Genomic DNA, 17,287 nt, shown 5'->3' with positions numbered 1-17,287 from the left:
AAAGAATGTTCTTTCTCTAATTAGTTTTATATGTTTTACTGTTTGTTCAATTGTTCAATCACTTTTATATTCTCTTAGCCATCCTTTTGCAAGTGGATTCAAAATAAATTCAGCACATTACGCTTTAGCTGCATGGTCTGGATCCAGTGCTATCAAGATTGATCCAGATTATTCTTATAGAAAAGAAAAACACGAACACTCCCGGGGTAGTGGTGGGGACTTGGGGACACTAGTCCAAACCCGCTGCAGCGCAAGCAGCAGCCTGAAACAGCGCCGCCCCGCGTCAGAAAAACCCAAACTTGGCACCGGTTTCGGCATTTCCGCCCTGCCCTGAAACTGGCTCGCTCCAAATGCTTCGCTCCGAGACAGAAGAGTCGCAGCAACATGCGACAGCAGCCAAGCAGCCGTCTGCCAGACAACCTCACTCGTCAGCAAATTGTCCGTGATGTAATCGCATCTCTTTTCTCCGGGAAACCATGGTGTCTTATTCACTACTGGTATGCATGAAAAGGACAACTCGTTAATTTAAAAATCTCGTTTGCTTATAAACCAATAGTAGTTAGACGGCCATGATCATGATGACCCTGACGCAGAAAAAAAAAATGCAGCGTCACATGATCATTAGCGTTGCAGCCGGCGCTCCGTTCCGTCATGTATGAGCTCAGCTTAGGTTTGTCGACACAGCGTGATAATCATCTGTCGGCGAAGGATATATCCAGCTAAAAGCAACACAAATCGACCGATCACCTGAATCAATAGCTGCGTCACATGACCCGCCTCCAAGCGCGCGGCTGCGCCCAACTTTTGTACGTTGCCGTTTTTTGCGTGGCTGTGGAACTCAGACGTGTTCACGAGTCAAACCCAGTGGGCTTGCTCGATCGGAACTGGAGGAAGCCACACACGTTGTCTTGTCCCGTTCTTGGGAGTTCCGACCCAACGCGGTCGCATCTGGCACGCTGAACCTGGGCAGGCAGAACTGAAGGAAGGCAGTCACCCAGCTTCCACGGTGCCCCGTGGTTGAGGAAATCGGTGGGATGCTGCTGCACCGTTGGAATGCTGGAATCCTTGGCTTTTTTTTTTTTGAGGGGAGCTGGAATGAGAATGCTCCGGTCCATGCTGGAAGCCTGCACCCGGCGCGAAGCGAGGAGGCCGTTTCTTTTTCCCGTGAGAAATTGGAGGCCGTGGTTTAATCCAAAGCTAGGCCTCTGGACGGTGCGAGCGACGAACAGCCCAAAACTCCTATACATTTTTTTTGAGGAAATAAAAACTCCTATACATGGGCACAAAATGCTTCTGGACGGGATCCGTTATGATAAATGGGCCAGCTTCTCTTGTATGCTCCGACCCCGACGACCGCGTGCATGGCCGTGTTGAAAACAGGCCTCTGAACTGCGTCATCTAGATCCTGTACCGGGTTAGGGCTGATAATGTTTTTTCGAGCATTCTGTATTTATGTAGATGACATTACTTATTTTTTTTTTGAAAGTGGATGACGTTACTTATTGATCGGCTACTTCCTAGACTAGTGAGCTTGCACGTGCAACGCACGTCTCCACGATACATGTTTTTTGAATTTAAGTTCTCTATAAGTTATTTTTTATTATTGTTTTTATCGTTGGAGTAAAGTCCATTTTAAACCCTGTGCTTGTAGAGGTTTACCCAATCGAACCCTGACCTGCAAATCCCTGTACTTAGCACCCCGAACTCCCTAATCCCGATCATTACTGCCCTTAAGTGGTTTGCCAAACATGGATCGATGACGTGGCATAAGGTGGGTCCCATCATTAGTCCAACAGGGCAGCGACTAGTCAAACCGGTAGCTAGGGCCCGACTCCTCCCATTACTCCTTCGTATTCTCTCCCGCGACGCCTCCCCTTCCCTTTGAGCTCCTCGCGGCGGCAATGGCGAGGAAGGATTGATCGCGGCGGCCGGCGACGATAATCGGAGACAAACTCGAGCAGGTACGCTGTCCCATCTGCTCCGTTACAAGTTCGATAGGTAGCAGTACATCCGGAGTGCGCCGTTCGGTTAGGGTTTCTCGAAGGGTGAAATTGGGGTTTTGGGGCGGGCAACCGACAGCAAGAAATCTGAGTTTGTTTCGGTTGAAATAGGTTATTTACGGCTGCGATTCGATGGATTAGGCATTTATAACTGCATTGTGCCTTGATTTTTAGGTTTAATTTTGCAATCATGGACCCAGCGGAGATGTTGTCAGTGCGCTTTCACTTCGGGGGGGAGTTCATGTACATTGGTCCAGAGCTGGATTATATTGGGGGCGATCATGCTATGTTAGAGATAGAGATTGACAAGGTCTCTTTGCCAGAGCTCAGAGGTCATCTAGCTGATCATATGGATGTTGTTGAAGAACTGAAGCTCTATTTCCTGATACCCGGTTCAGAGTTAAAGGATAGCTTGCTATTCTTGTATGATGATACTAGAACAATGATGATGGCTAAGCACATTACTGATGGGGGAGTTGCTGAAGTTTTTGTGGATTCCAGTGGTGCAAATGAGGAAGATAATCCTAGTGGCAGTGACTATGAAGAAGAAATTGGCGATGAGCAGAGTGATGAGGATAGTGAGGAAGAAAGAGGGTCTTCCTAATAATGGTATACTTACTGCAGGAGATGATCATCAGGGTGAAGTGTTCATAACTAATGAGAAAGGTGTAGTCACTCAAATTAGTCCCAAGAAGGCAGCAGCAAAAGTGTTACCTGTGCGAACTGAACTGACACAACCTATATTCATGCCCCAGTATGCCTACTTCCTCACAGGTTGTGAATCCAACACCAATGAACATAAATGAAGGTGCAGAAGCTGTTGAAGATAGTTCAGATAAATCTGATTCAGAAGACAGTGATTATGTGGCTTACAGTGATGACAGTGGAGAGGAAGAAGAAGAGCTTAGAAGACATGCTAGGTAGTTCAAGAAGAGAATGATGGATTCACAGAAATGGATTGAGACAGAACCAAATGGTGCAGTCCCAATTGATTTGGTTGCAAATGTGGAGGAAGTGGTAGAACACATGGAGTTTGACTCTTCAGATGAGGACTACTCTTATGATGAAGATGAAGATGGGCAAACAGTAAGGAGGAAGAGCAGATACATTAGGTATAACCCAGAGACACCAATTCCCCATTTCAGTTTGGGGATGGCGTTTACAAACAAGAAGTAGATGTGCAAGGCAGTTAGGACATATGGCCTAGTGACAAAAAGAGCATCATTTTCATGAAGTCAGAGGAAAATAGAGTGAGAGCTAGGTGTGGATGGCCTGGCTGTCCATGGTTGATCTATGCAGCAAAGACCAGCAGGTATTCAAGGTTTCAGATAATAACATATGAACCTGGACATCATTGTGCACAAAACAGAGATAATAAGCTGGTTACTGCTAAAGTAGTAGCACAAAGGTATGAGAACTTCATATTGGCCAACCCAATGTGGAAGATTGAGAGTATGAAATCCACTGTACTCAAGGACATGTTTGCTAATGTGTCAGCATCAAAGTGCAAGAAAGCAAAGAAATATGTGTTGGACAAATTCTTGACAGGGATGAAAGAAGAATATACCAAGGTTTTTGACTACCAGTTGGAAATCTTTAGGAGCAACCCTGGGAGTACTGTGGCTGTTTGTTTGGATCCAGAAATAAGGGATGCACACATATTCTAGAAAATTTACATCTGCTTAAATGCACTGAAGATGGGGTTTAAAGCTGGTTGCAGAAAAGTAATTGGGCTTGATGGTTGTTTTTTCAAAGGAGCATGTCAAGGTGAGCTATTGGCTGCAATTGGAAGGGATGCCAATAATCAAATGTATCCAGTTGCTTGGGCTGTAGTTGAGCAAGAAACAAGGGAGAATTGGGAATGGTTTCTTGAGTTCTTGATGAAGGACTTGGAGATTAATGATGATGGAGCTGGTTGGGTCTTCATTTCTGACCAACAGAAGGTAACATCTTCATTTTTACCATATTCTATCCTTTTTTATCATATTCTGTCCATTCAATGTCTTCACCATTCATACCATAATCTGTCCATTTATGTATGTACGGATTAGTCAAGGCCATGAAATCAACCTTATATAAAGCTGAGCATAGAATGTGTGCAAGGCACATATATGCCAATTGGAGAAAGAAACACAGAGATCATGAATTGCAGAAGAAGTTCTGGGCCATTGCCAAGGCAGCAAACAGAGAAGATTTCATGTACAGGAAGGCAAAACTTGCATTAGAAACTCCTGAAGGTGCAAAGGATCTTATATGGCTGGAGCCAAAGCATTGGGCCAGAGCTTTTTTTCAAGTTGGATCAAAGTGTGACAGTGTTGACAACAACATTTGTGAGTCCTTCAACAATCTAATCATTGAATCAAGGTTCTATCCAATCATTTCAATGCTTGAGAAGATAAGATGCCAGATGATGAAGAGAATTCAAGAAAACAGGACAAATAGTGAAAAGTGGCATGGCACCATTTGACCAAACATCTTTAAGAAGCTCAAGGTGAGCATTAAGCTGACAGCAAACTGTGATGTGCTATGGAATGGCAAAGATGGCTTTGAGGTGAAACATACTAGTGGGAGAGGTAGGAGATACACAGTCAACTTGGAAAAGAGGACATGCTCATGTGGATACTTCCAGCTTGCAGGCCTTCCATGCTGTCATGCTATTAGTGTCATATACATGTGTGGCAGAAAAGTAGATGATTTCATTGACAACTGCTATTCCATTCAGGAATTCCACAAAATATATGAGCATTGTTAACCTATTGAAGGGCAGGACAAATGGCCTGTCTCAATGAATCCTAGGCCACAAGCACCAGGCTATGTGAGGATGCTAGGAATGCCTAGAAAAAAATGATAGGAGGAGAGAAGAGGGTGAAGCACCCAAGGGGAAAAAGATGAGCAAGTATGGAATCAGGACGAAGTGTTCAGTTTGCCATAAAACTGGACACAACAAGAAATCTTGCCCCAAAAATCCTGAAAAAGGTGTTAAGAAGAATGCTTTCCTTGTTAAGAGAGGGAGAAAAATTAAGACAGCTGAGGTATGACCTAATCTTTCATTAATTCACATGTTCTTTCTTCATTTTGTCTTATTTCTCAACAAGCTTAATTACTTAGTTATGTCTTATTTCTCAACAAGCTCACATTGATGGTCAGCTCAGTGCAAGCCAACTTGTTCAACCGGAGAAAACTACACAAGCCAAGGGAAAACAAAAGAGTGTTGCAGAGGCAGGGCCAAGCCAACCTGTCCAGAGTAGTAAGGGAAAAAAAAGAGTGTTCAAACTGCAACATCAGTTTCAAAGAAGAGACAGAACTTGAAGTTGGCTCCTGAGCAAGCCAACAAGAGGCCAAAAAAGTGATACTTTTGTGAATCTTCAAGTACAACTGCTTATATTTTGTAAGAGTACTCAATTTGTAATCTGCAGTGCCATCATTTGTATGGTTAAACCTTATCTTTCGTGGTGAAACCTGTTCGAAGACATCTTATAACTCTTTTGTCAGCCATGCAACTATATGAAATGCTGTGAAACCTGAAGTTGTATTTCCTGTCATATATTATGTGTGTCCAAAGCTGTCAAGGCACTCTATTTGTGCTGTCAAATTGATGCCAACATGCAGTAAAAATGTAGAATTTTGTATTCTACTTTGAAAGCTGTCAACATTGTTTCAAATCTGGGACCTCAACATTGTTTCAAATCTAGGACCACACATTTTACTGTCATATACATTACAAAAAGTTGCTTTCAAAATTGTTTCAAATTTGGGACCACACAGTAAGCATAAAATCTGTCAAATGAATCTGGCATTTCATAGCATAACCAAACACAAAAAGAGTTGTATTTCAAACTCCATTAGTTACCAGCATGGACAGACAATCATTTTATTTAGCAACTTAGCTTACACACCACATTACAACTCACAGTTTCATCCCTGCCACTAAACCACAAAGGAAAATCAAGATTGCATAAACCACACATTTTTCCATCTTATTCCTGTCCACTATCTCATCTCTAACCCTAATAGAATCAATCACTGCATTCTTCTCAGCAAGCTCCTGCCTCAGTGCATTAACCCTCCATATTTCTACTTTGTGCTTCCATCGGTGCCACATTAACTTGACTACGAGCAGCCCATACTGCATTGCAAAGATCAAGTAGCAATTGACGCAAAAATGGCGTCGTGCGGCCATCATGCCACTCCATGTACCCACAGCCACCGATCTGTCAAAATGAACACTAAGAACCAAATAGACAGAGGAAACAGAATCGACAGAAATTCATAACAAAGAGTGAAATTGACTAGAAATTGAGCTTACCAATGCATCCACACAGGCATGATACCTTCTTCCAGGGTTTCGCGGACTCCATGAAATCCACCTCGGTGCCTTCACGCCGCAGAGGCAGTACTTCACGGGCTGATACTCCATCGGGTCTTCACGGTACGGCACCGGCGAACGCCTTTCACCGACGGTGCTTCTCCCCCATCCGCGACCGCTGCTCGCCGCAGACCCGGATGATGACATCTCCGCCGCCGTCGCCCGCGATTCTCTCTTTCTCTTCCCGCCTAAGAACCCTAGTTTTTCCCCCAAATCGCAAAGAGTGGAATCCCCTGTTTTGAACCGGTATGACTTCTTGTCCAGCGTGGAATCCCCAATCCCGGCTTATACCGTGCCACGTCAGCATTCCCGGGGCTAGTCCTACTTAAGGGCAGTAATGACCAGGATTAGGGAGTTCGGGGTGCTAAGTACAGGGATTTTCAGGTCAGGTTCAATTGGGTCAACCTCTACAAGCACAGGGTTTAAAATGGACTTTACTCTTTATCGTTGAATCATTTAAGTGATTGTCATTGTGTAGCAATGCAAAACTTGCACATGCAACGTATAAAATCCACGAGCACATAAATATATTATAATTAGGTAGCCAAATATGACAACTCGGCAGAAATTAGAAGCAATAATTAATTAAAATACAAATACTCCACAATATTATCCACTATTATGGTACAGAGAAATAGAACGAATCTTGCTGAAAGACCAACAAAATTTTCAGGTATAGAAACTCCATGTTTCCGAATGGAAGGAAGCATTAATACGTACACGTGATCTAAAAAAAAGACACAACCATCCAAATCCTAAACGCCTTGAGCAGCAACTGCTGGTAGTGTTACCAGTGAAATTCTCATGTTGACCTCTGATGAAGCACCTTTAAGCATTGCAGCCTGTGTTGGATTGGTATGAGTGACAGATTCTGGTTCACTTGGACACTGAATTATTCGATAAGTTCATGCTCTGTCATGCCAGGTGAACATGGATAACATTTAGAAAAAAAGGCTGAGAGTTTAAGCACCATCAGTTCCACATCCAACAGTGATACCCAGTTCAGTTCTGCAGCCCCTTCAACTTGTTTTAGCTGTAAAAGTTGAAAGTTCAGTTATAAGCAGTGTTCTTTGGATCTTGTCTAAGCCATGTGCTTCCTTCTGTGGAGATCGGCAATGTTGATGCCTCAGTATGGTGAGCTGACAGAAAAAAATAACTTTTAGGATCTAAAAGAAACTTACATGAATGAACTCATGTTCCAATGTAACAACGGATGGATTGAGGGAGCATAATATGCTCTTTTGCAACAGAATCTGATAATATGATATGGACAACAATGCGCCTAGTACTCTTTCCAACAGGTAGGGATGTCAACGGACGCTTATATGGACGCCGCCAAGCCCGTTTAGCCCTGCCATGCGGCCTTTGACAGTAAAAAAAAACAAAACTAAAAACTGCGCGGGAAGCTGATTAAACGGGCTTGGCGGCGTCCGTATACGCGTCCGTTGACATCCGTACCAACAGGCAGTGAAGTCTGAAGTGCTAAAGATTAATAAGTGACTTGACTTCTGAAACCAAGCAATCAACAAATAGATGAACATACTCTTTGATATCTATAATCAACTTATGCGGAAAAAAATATCTAATTTGCTTCCACGTGCTCAAGTCTTAGAAACTCATGCACACCAAAAAGAAAATTGGCGCAAATTTGTGTACATTGCAAGCAAGCCAGAAAACAAGACAGGAGTCTGAGGCATACTTCCTTTGATCAAAAGTATTTCTGAACAACAATAGCGTCCACCGTGAGGATGACAGAATTGAGGACCTGGTCGCGTGCCTCACCATGAGGATGAGATGGCGGCGGACGTTGACTACATGGCCATGCCCATGTTCCTTGAGACGCAGCTCTTGGTTTCGAACGGCTCCATTGCTACTATTCCAGCCTCATCATCCATGGTGGCCACGGCGGGGCCCCGTGCAGCAGATCAGCAGCTCCAAATCTCCCACTGCTCCGGCTTCTAATCATTCTCCTCCTCGTCCTTTTATGTAAACCTGCAGGTTTCAGATTATATCACCTTGTATGAACAAACATTTTAAGCTACAATTGTAAACCGTAAACATGAAGAAGCACAGCAGGTACCCTGTGTAGAGTTTTGCGTCTTCATAGTTCCATTTCTGGTTGAGCACCCTCTGAATTTTCCTTTCACACTATATAATGACCCTATCTATCATATGTTGAGTTCTCTGTTGAAATTTTCCAAGAGCTCAGGAAGGCAACAAACACTAATGTATGTTGGAAGAAAAATTACTAAAAAACATAACAAGGTAAAACTAAGAATACTACTCTTTCCACTGTTGAATAGAGTGGACCTTCACAAGTAATCACATCCAGGTGCTTTCTGTCTGCAGAAACGAAGCTATAAGGTAAGATAATTAACAACCAGACCCATTCCATATGAAAGTCGCTCACTGAAATCACTTCACAGAAGAGCTTTACTACCATATACATAATTAGAGCATTGGAATATTTTACAAAATATATGAGACGGAGGGAGTATTATTTTCGTTTTGTTTGTCGTCAGAGATCTATCTAGGATACCGATGGACATTCATTCACACATCGCAAACTTACTGGCAATAGCTGATGGCTCAGCACTTTGAAATGTCAAATGATTACTTGGAGGGCGCAGGGTACCTGAAAAGTTCTCAAAACTGTTGTTCATACCTGCAGAGAAGGTGGAGGACGACTTGGACTCTAGAATTGTACGGGACTATGGTGGCGCCATGGATTGGGGGATGGGGAGACACCAGAGCAGGAGCCCGGGCGGCGCGTGGAGCAGATGGGATGGAGCGCGATGGATCTGGAGGGCTGGGGGTGCCAGAGGAAGGGTCGGCGGTGGCTAGCGGAGATGGATTGGGGTAGGGAAGGGAATACTCGATGCTCCTTCTCTAGGTGCAGGAATGGTGGGCACCGGAGAAGGAGGGTGGGGCGGCGCCGGAGGTGGGAACAGCGGTGGTGATGGGCATAGGGGGGATCCAGACCTCCTTGACCAGCACCAACCACCACGCAGCACCCCGCCGGGATATCCACGTCCAGCAGCGCCTTCAGGCAGTTGAGGGAACCCATGGCCGAGGGGTTGACCGCGGGTGAGGAAAGGAGGGAGAGAGGAGGCGGCGCGAGGCGGTGCAGTTAGGCCGCGGGGGGAGGAGGCGGCTGCTCTCCGAGCCTGCGCAGGCGGCGGCGCCCGCAGGGGAAGGGAAGGAGGAGGAGGAGGAGGCTGGGTCGGCTGGCGGGGTGAGCAGAGAAAAAGAAAAAAGAAAAAACGTTTCGTGAATAAAACACGGTGGGGCTGAAAGATTCTCCTGCCCGGTGGAATTTCAGCCTATAATCCATGTTTTGTTAGATTGAATGTGGGGTTATTAGTTTTCCGTGTACGCTTAGTTTGGTGGACGTTGGGATGAATATGTTGATGCTTTTATAAGCAGTAGAGATAGAGATAGAGATGACTTCTTTATCACATGGATGTCGTCAACACCAACAAGACCAACATCGATGGCTTGACTCGACTGGCGTTCCCCAAGCTTTTTGCGAGCATTCTGTACGTGATACTCATCTTTGTTGAGTTTCACTTTCGTTATTTATGTACATGGGGTATGTGTTAGCTTATTGCTCGGCAGTATATCACATGCCATGTTCACGTATGATGATTTGATTTAGTATACATGTCATGATTTTCCGAGTTGATTCTATACGAGAATGGTCATTATTCTCAACAACTTGATCTTTGGTAGTATTTTTTTTTTTAGAAATTAGATCCATATCGACCTAGTATTATTGTACTACTTCCTCCGATCCTAAATTGTTGTCGAAATATTACATGTATCTAGACGCTTTTTAAGAATAGATACATTCATATTTGGACAAATTTGAATCAAGAATTTAGAATCGGAGGGAGTACTATTTTCCGGATGTTAGTGCTCACTGGTGTCGGTGGCAACGTCACGTCGTCACTATTCACAAAGACACTAACCATTACCATATGTTCTTTTTAGGTGCTAACCATATGTTGTTTGTCTCGGCCTTTGGGGGTTGTTTTCGTTACTTTGTTCCATACGGCACCAGCCTCGGTTTTATTAAGATCAACACATATATACGCTAGAGTTATCTCCTGTGGTGCCAGTTTTGTTCATGTCAAAAGAAAAAAGGCCAAATCGTTGTAAGATCGAAGGCAAGGCACCACCAGGTTTGCGCTGGCCGAGGCCAAAATTTCGAAATACATATCGTGCGAAATTGCGTAGTTGATCTCCGGGGCTACCTGATGCGGTGTATGACGTGGGTAGTTTCTTCAGTTACCGAGAGATCTGGATAGCTGTTGTAGCGCACAAACAAAATGAGAGGCTGCTCCTACGGCACAAAAGGGGAGAAGGTGGAGTGGAAACAACAGAAAATAGCTGGGTAAAACGATACGGAGTACGGAGTAACTTAGAATCAAAGAAGAGCAGGTAGCCAGGAATACGCACAAAAAGAAACTGCCTGGGTACGGCTAGTAAGATCCAAAACCACCGCGTGACGTGATAACTCACCGAAATATTGAAATAAGCAGGCCTGCCATTCAAGGCGGGTGTCGGTTTCCGTGAAGAAATCCTGTCTATTTTCTGTACTCTTGACAGCAATCCACCATTAGTCCAGTACAAACGTCGGATTAAGCACCGCCCATACTTAAACACCAGAAAAAGCCTGATGCTGATGGGCGAGTTGCCATGAGGTTGCCATCTTAAGTAGTAGTACAAGACAGCAATGCCAATGGCTGGAGTAGAACTCACTTTCACCGTGGCAAGTATCAAGTTGCCTTCACTGATGTGATTATGTTTTGGGGAAAAGTTTGTTAAATGAAGGAACACGTATGGGTGCTTTAGAGGCTGAGTCATCTTCTGGATGAAAGGATTTACTCCATCTTCGCGTGCAAAATACCTTCAACATATGTTGCTAATTATGAACTGTCGATTTCGGATGAGCATAATAGAGGATATAAATGATTAAGTAGGACCATTTTTCTTGTTGGTATTGCATAGCAGAAAACTCAAGAAAGGGATGCTTACCTGGGGAGTGGCTTGAATTCAGAATGATTGCAAATGATTGAAAATGATCACTCCCAGTCCCAGATACAGCTACAATACCTCCATTCAGACGATTTTATCTCCTCACATTTATGAATGCCACTATCGGTATGCTGTCCAAAAAAAAAAACTGTCGGTGCAACATTAGGCGTAGTGGTGCATGCAATCAGGGGTCCATGCACAGATCCTGAGGAAGAATCTTTCACAGTTCATACACCACATTGCTGCAAACATGTACCAGTACTACTTCCATCAATCAAGTGTTAAAAAGGGTGAAAATAAATAGTAGCACCACACGGATGAGCTTGTGGCTCGATTCACATGGTAGTCAGTTCTTTCTGTTAAATTTGGCGTTCTACACAAATCGTATGCAAGCCAAGCGTGGAATCTGGGACAATGAAATCAATGAACACCTTAAATGGGGCAGCAATTCCTTCCAAATGAGGGAACTTTAAATTGGTACCATTACCTAGGATCACACCGAGCAACTTTTGATGCTAGCTCCTATTATCTCTCATTGCACTATAATTCTTCCTGTATCTAACATTTTCTCCCTCTCATTGTTTGTTTTGTTTTGAAAACATTTTCTGAACCATGATACATAGGGACTCATTTTTCTATGCCTACTGATATGTCATTATCAGTGTTCTGCTGTCGCCTATATTTGGTGACATAATCAGATGGCAACGCTTTTCAGATACAGATACGTAGTAGAAAAAGTTTCACTTGAAATCTTCAGAAATAAGAAGCATTACTTTCACATGGCTTATGTTGCTACAGTAAGACACAATTCCAAGGAATGTAGCGCCTGCGTGTCTGATAAGATTTCTCCTTTCCCTTTTCTTTGGTCGGCTTTCCTATTGTTTATTTTTCCTCTCCACCTTTCAAGATTTTTCACTTGGTCTTATTAGCCAAAGATGTCCCTCTGGCTGGTAAAGGAGTTCCATCTGAGTTCCTTTTACACAACTTGAGGCAGAAGAAAGCTTATAATCAAGCTTTGCAGTCAAAATCTTCACAAATTGGAAAAAGAAAAATTACCTATCAAAAGAAATCAACCATGAACCAGGAAATTTTAGGTCTTGGTTGGTAGAATAGCACACTGATGCTGGTGGTAAAATCTATGGTAAACAGGTGGTAGTAATTTATGTATGACGGTGCTGGAAAATAGTCAAACAAAAAGATAAACAGGCAAGCTAGTATGAGTGTATGACTGAATTTCCTTTAGTGAAGTTCGACATACTAGACAGGTACCCCATAGCAATCACTTTAAGGACAAGTAATTAGCCTAGCAACAGCAACAGCTCCTACCTAACTTCATGTTCCACCAGTTCTTGCTTGCACATATGTAAGTTTCCTTTTGCCTAGATTCAACAGAACAGCACAGAAACTCACTTGCATCTCCTTTAATGGTCCACAGAGTTATATATAGTGATGAAGTAGGAGATATAGGAGAGGAACCAGTACCACCATACTGAAAGATCCCCTCCCCTGGTGAAGAAGAGATGATGAGGGAGGGTGATCCATGTGTTGCACTTCTGAGAAGCAAGCTCCATGGCCTGATTGAGAGGAACCACACTTTGGAAGAGGAGAACAAACAATTGAGGCATCAAGTCAGCCGTCTAAAAGGCCAAGTCTCCTCATTCGAAGGGCAGGATACTGAGAGAAAGATAATGTGGAAGAAGCTGGAGAATTCAGCCACCGGCAACTTCTCCAAGGAAAAGCAGTTTGTTCACAACAATGATGATGTGAAGGAAGCTATGGATCTCAATAATTCAGCATGTTATAGCAGGCAGCAATTCCCTAGGGCACCGCTAGTGAAATCAAGATCACGAAGGGTTCCAAATCCACCACCAAGTCCGACATGCATCCAACCGACCATGAAAGCAAACAAGGAAGGATGCATGGCTCCTCATCCTCCACCGCCACCTCCCCTACCTTCCAAATTATTGAAGAGCACTAAGGCAGTGCAAAGGGTGCCAGAGGTAGTCGAGTTGTACCGGTTGTTAATAAGAAGAGAAAGCAAAAATGATGCGAAGGCTGGATCTATGGGAATTCCAGTAGCTACTAACAGCCGAGACATGATCGGGGAGATAGAGAACAGATCAGCTTATGTTATAGCTGTAAGTGCATATCTTTTTCAAAAGCACATCCATATAAAACATGTTTACTTTATCTGCTAATTCCTTGATTTTTTTTGGAATCAATGTTTGCAAACATGAGCCTGGCGATTGCCCAATATTTCTTCTCTTCCCACATGATAGTTACCAGTTCTCTATTGAATTAAAGAATAAATAAAATATTTCACCGCAGCAGATAAATTACTTCTTAAAAATCTCTTCCATTTCATAAATAGGAAAACTTTTATCGCATAACATGTTCCTTCCTGATTAAAGCCTACAAATCCACCAAATTATACCATATCTTTCTCTTTAAGCAACAAAAGCAACTCCATGTGTTGGTTCTAAAGCATGTCCATGCTCTTCTGATTTTTCTGTGTTGTTCCTCCAAGAGTTGATAATAGTAGATATCTCTATCTTTTGTGAGGCAACAGTTATACTCCCTCCGTTCCTAAATATAAGATGTTCTAGATTTTTCCTAAGTCAAACTTCTCAAAGTTTGACCAAGTTTATAGAAAAATGTACCAACATCTATAACTAAAACATCTTACATTTAGGAACGGAGGCAGTAGTAAATTATGTAGCGGTGAGTAACTCCTTTTAAAGAACAATATTCTAATTTACATCAGGTCATGCTTTATTCCTATATTATTCTCTACACATCAGTGATATCCTCAAAATGCTTTTCGAAACCAAGCCAAAAACGTCCCCTTACAATTTCTGTTCCAACAGATTAAATCAGATGTAGAAAATCAGGGTGAATTCATTAACTTCCTGGCTAAGGAAGTTCAGAATGCAGCATACAAGGAAATGGCCGATGTTGAAGAGTTTGTGAAGTGGCTCGATGGGGAATTATCATACCTGGTAGATGAAAGGGCAGTGCTCAAGCACTTCCCTAACTGGCCTGAGAAGAAAGCAGATGCCATGAGAGAAGCAGCATTCACCTATCGCGATCTGAAGAACCTGGAATCAGAAGCATCATCATTCCATGACGACAGGAGACTGGCTACACCTATGGCTTTCAAGCGTATGCAAGCTCTACAGGACAAGTGAGTAGATGAATAGAATGCATTTAATAATTTATTGGTTGTTGCGTTTTTCTACAATATGACATGATTCATACTTTCCCTTGTAGAATTGAACAAGGTATTCACAATACTGAAAAAATAAGGGATAGTGCAAGTGGAAGATACAAGGATCTTATGATCCCATGGGATTGGATGCTTGACTCCGGAATCATAAAACAAGTATGTACTACATATTAGTTCCAAACTTCTAATTCCCAACTTTGTCTCAGTTTGATAATAATAGGGACTATATAATTAACTGCATTTGACAAACTCTTCTTCCACTCCAGCAAACCAACTTATGAGTTAGTTGGTACAAAGTGGAACTATTCAAGTGTCCTTTTCCTCCTGGCTATAGTTTCATTCTGATAAACATATAATATACGAAGTATCCTCTTGCTACCTTAACAGCTAAAGTCCGCTTCATTAAAGCTTGCAAAAGAATACATGAACCGCATTATGAATGCATTGAAGTCGGATCCATTTGTAAATGATGAAGAACTGCTTCTGCAAGGTGTCCGCTTTGCCTTCCGAATACATCAGGTAGTTTTGCCGCAATCATGAATTACTTTCTAATGGTATTGTGAGTTGCTGCCTACAAAATAATTAACTAGGGTAATTGCAACAAACCAAATTTGCAGCTTGCAGGTGGATTTGATGAAGATTGCCGGAAAGCATTTCAAGAACTGAAGACGTATGCAAGCAAGTCAGAGTGATACATGGAGTATACATGGGTTCAAATAAGTGTCCTTGGGATACAATCATGATTAAGTTTTGTCGAGGTTGGCTCCATGTCGACTCCACTAGTCTTCAGGATAATTTTGCGAACAATTATCTTAACTTAATTTATTTTGCATCCAAGTTGCAATCTCTTGAGTAGAAGTTGAAGCCTGAAATCTAAGTGCATCTACCCACAACTCTTAATTTAGATACACTTTTCAGTAGCATTATTAAATATCATTAGAGGTTCTATTGTTCACATTATTTGGTAAGCTCAATAAAATTAGAGCCTCCCGGTGATTGCTGTACCTTGAAGTATCAAGAGATAATGTGCAAATGACATATTCACAAATAACCCTATTATGCAGACAGGATGACCGTAAGTGCCCCCCCTCCCGCGCCCCTTTTCCCTCTAAGGCCTTGTACGGTTGTGGGACAATCCCTCTCGATTGGGGGTGATTGGGATGGATTTAGGGGGTGATTGGGATGGATTTAGGGGTGATTGGGGGTGATTGGGAACAGGACCTAAAGAGTATTCGCAGTGTAGCCTTATCAGTAGCTTTATTGCTTTTTCTTTTGGTCATCCTTTGGTCTTGTTATCTTTTAGGTTATTGGCTAGCTTAGATCTTTGGTTTCACTCTGCTGGGCCTTCTTGGCGTTCTTCTTTTAATACAAAATGACATGCGTTTAGACACGTGTAACAGAATAAAAAGGGACACTGAATACCCTTTTTCTTGTTGTAACATTATCTGAGGTTTATTAAAGAACATATTAGTTGAAATTCTCCAAAAGTAGATCACTGCTCCCAGTATTTAAATCCCCACAGCATTTACGTGACAAGCATCAGGTAAATGCAGTTTCCCAATTAAAAAGGACACTTCATAAACGACTTAGAAATAGCAACCCCCTTTAGTTTTAGAGCACCTATATTCTTTAGCATCTAAATTAGGTGCTAAGGCGGGCCTTCGCTTCTCTGTCTACATAGTTCCATTCTTAGGTACTATTATTACAACCATTAGCACATCTTGGACTTGAAGTGGCACTAAATATTTTAGAAACAAAATCACAGGGATGAAATATTGCTGCACCTGCTAAGTTGCGATGTGTTTCTGGCAGTAGCTACTATTCCCCAATCTCTTACCTCTATACCTGCTAACTCCCCTCTCTTTTGGCTTCCCGTTAAGCATCATGGGATGCAGATGCTCTTACAATAAGCTACTGAAAATATAAGAACTACTATCATCGAAAATCATTTTTTAGATCAACAGCAGCAGGATCATGTGGTTTGGAAAATATAAGAACTACTATCATCGCAAATCGTTTTTTAGATCAACAGCAGCAGGATCATGTGTTTAATTAATCGATGCATGTATGTTGAATCAACATCTTCTATTTCCGCAGGAACTCTAATTGTCTGTAAGCAATACAAAGGCACCCTAAACACCATAATCCAAAAATTCGCACAAACCACGAAGGCTGGAAAGAATGTGCGCGATAATTCCGCATCTCGGACCACCCCTCAGACAGAAATGCACGAGGGCTTAGCAAAGCTAGCTCGAAAGGCATGAATATAGCTACTCCGTAGTTGCTTTGCAAAATCTACAAGAATATCAAACATAAGCGAGGGCAAGTAATCACTCCTACAAATACCTGGATCGTGTAGCTCTTGTGTTGGAGATCGCAATTTTGCAGCGGAAACAACCGGCGGATGGGTTCAAATGGAAAAGCGTCTTGCCACCGCAGCGCACAGCTCTCCCCGTAGCCTTCAAGGCGGCGAGCCGCCTTCTCTAGGCAGGCCGCCGCCGAGAACCGAACGCCTTGCGAGGGCTGCGACGGCCGACGGCGCTCCCAATACTGTTTGTCGTCGGACTTTTTCTTTTTTTCTTTTTCTTGACGGAGTCATCACTCACCAGTCACCAGACAATTTGACTGACTAGTGGGCCAGGCGCGTTTCCGGCC

At 42.8% G+C, this 17,287-nt stretch overlaps 1 protein-coding gene and 2 long non-coding RNA genes across 9 annotated transcripts; 2 read left to right on the top strand and 1 right to left on the bottom strand.

The window, feature by feature from the left end:
- Positions 1-1,829: 1,829 nt before the first annotated feature.
- LOC106865819 lies at positions 1,830-5,532 on the top strand. Of its 2 annotated transcripts, none has more exons than XR_002963487.1 (4): positions 1,830-1,961; positions 2,175-3,943; positions 4,052-5,032; positions 5,148-5,532. It is a non-coding gene; the product is annotated as an uncharacterized LOC106865819 (long non-coding RNA). The 2 variants fall into 2 exon arrangements; XR_002963486.1 differs by having other exon boundaries at positions 5,131-5,532.
- A 1,143-nt stretch (positions 5,533-6,675) lies between these two features.
- On the bottom strand, positions 6,676-17,219 carry LOC104581800. 5 transcript variants are annotated; one of them, XR_002965585.1, is made up of 7 exons: positions 16,979-17,219; positions 14,403-14,504; positions 11,407-11,537; positions 8,447-11,278; positions 8,066-8,358; positions 7,087-7,505; positions 6,676-6,690 (listed from the first exon to the last, which is right to left on the bottom strand). It is a non-coding gene; the product is annotated as an uncharacterized LOC104581800 (long non-coding RNA). The 5 variants fall into 5 exon arrangements; XR_729960.3 differs by lacking the exon at positions 6,676-6,690 and having other exon boundaries at positions 6,991-7,505; XR_002965586.1 differs by lacking the exon at positions 6,676-6,690 and having other exon boundaries at positions 6,991-7,505; positions 8,149-8,358.
- Positions 12,570-15,683, top strand: LOC100828631 (protein CHUP1, chloroplastic). 2 transcript variants are annotated; one of them, XM_024462315.1, is made up of 6 exons: positions 12,574-12,769; positions 12,842-13,544; positions 14,274-14,590; positions 14,677-14,788; positions 15,020-15,151; positions 15,250-15,683. In XM_024462315.1, the coding sequence occupies exons 2-6, from the start codon at positions 12,927-12,929 to the stop codon at positions 15,322-15,324; spliced, it is 1,254 nt and encodes a 417-aa protein (XP_024318083.1). In that variant the 5' UTR covers positions 12,574-12,769; positions 12,842-12,926; the 3' UTR covers positions 15,325-15,683. The 2 variants fall into 2 exon arrangements, 1 of the variants encoding a protein (XP_024318083.1); XR_002965583.1 differs by having other exon boundaries at positions 12,570-13,544; positions 14,899-15,151; positions 15,250-15,267.
- Positions 17,220-17,287: the final 68 nt, after the last annotated feature.

The sequence above is a fragment of the Brachypodium distachyon genome, chromosome 1 (genome assembly GCF_000005505.3).
Source record: "Brachypodium distachyon strain Bd21 chromosome 1, Brachypodium_distachyon_v3.0, whole genome shotgun sequence".
Taxonomy (NCBI): domain Eukaryota; kingdom Viridiplantae; phylum Streptophyta; class Magnoliopsida; order Poales; family Poaceae; genus Brachypodium; species Brachypodium distachyon.
The sequence above is the reverse complement of the archived record's forward strand: the minus strand, read 5'-3'. Positions and strand labels throughout refer to the sequence as shown.

Bases quoted from the DNA above. Each gene is read 5' to 3' on its own strand.
- LOC100828631 (XM_024462315.1), top strand. From the start codon at position 12,927: ATGATGAGGGAGGGTGATCCATGTGTTGCACTTCTGAGAAGCAAGCTC. The intron at 14,789-15,019 runs GTATGTACTACA...CTACCTTAACAG, and splicing joins ACTCCGGAATCATAAAACAA to CTAAAGTCCGCTTCATTAAA. The intron at 15,152-15,249 runs GTAGTTTTGCCG...CCAAATTTGCAG, and splicing joins TTGCCTTCCGAATACATCAG to CTTGCAGGTGGATTTGATGA.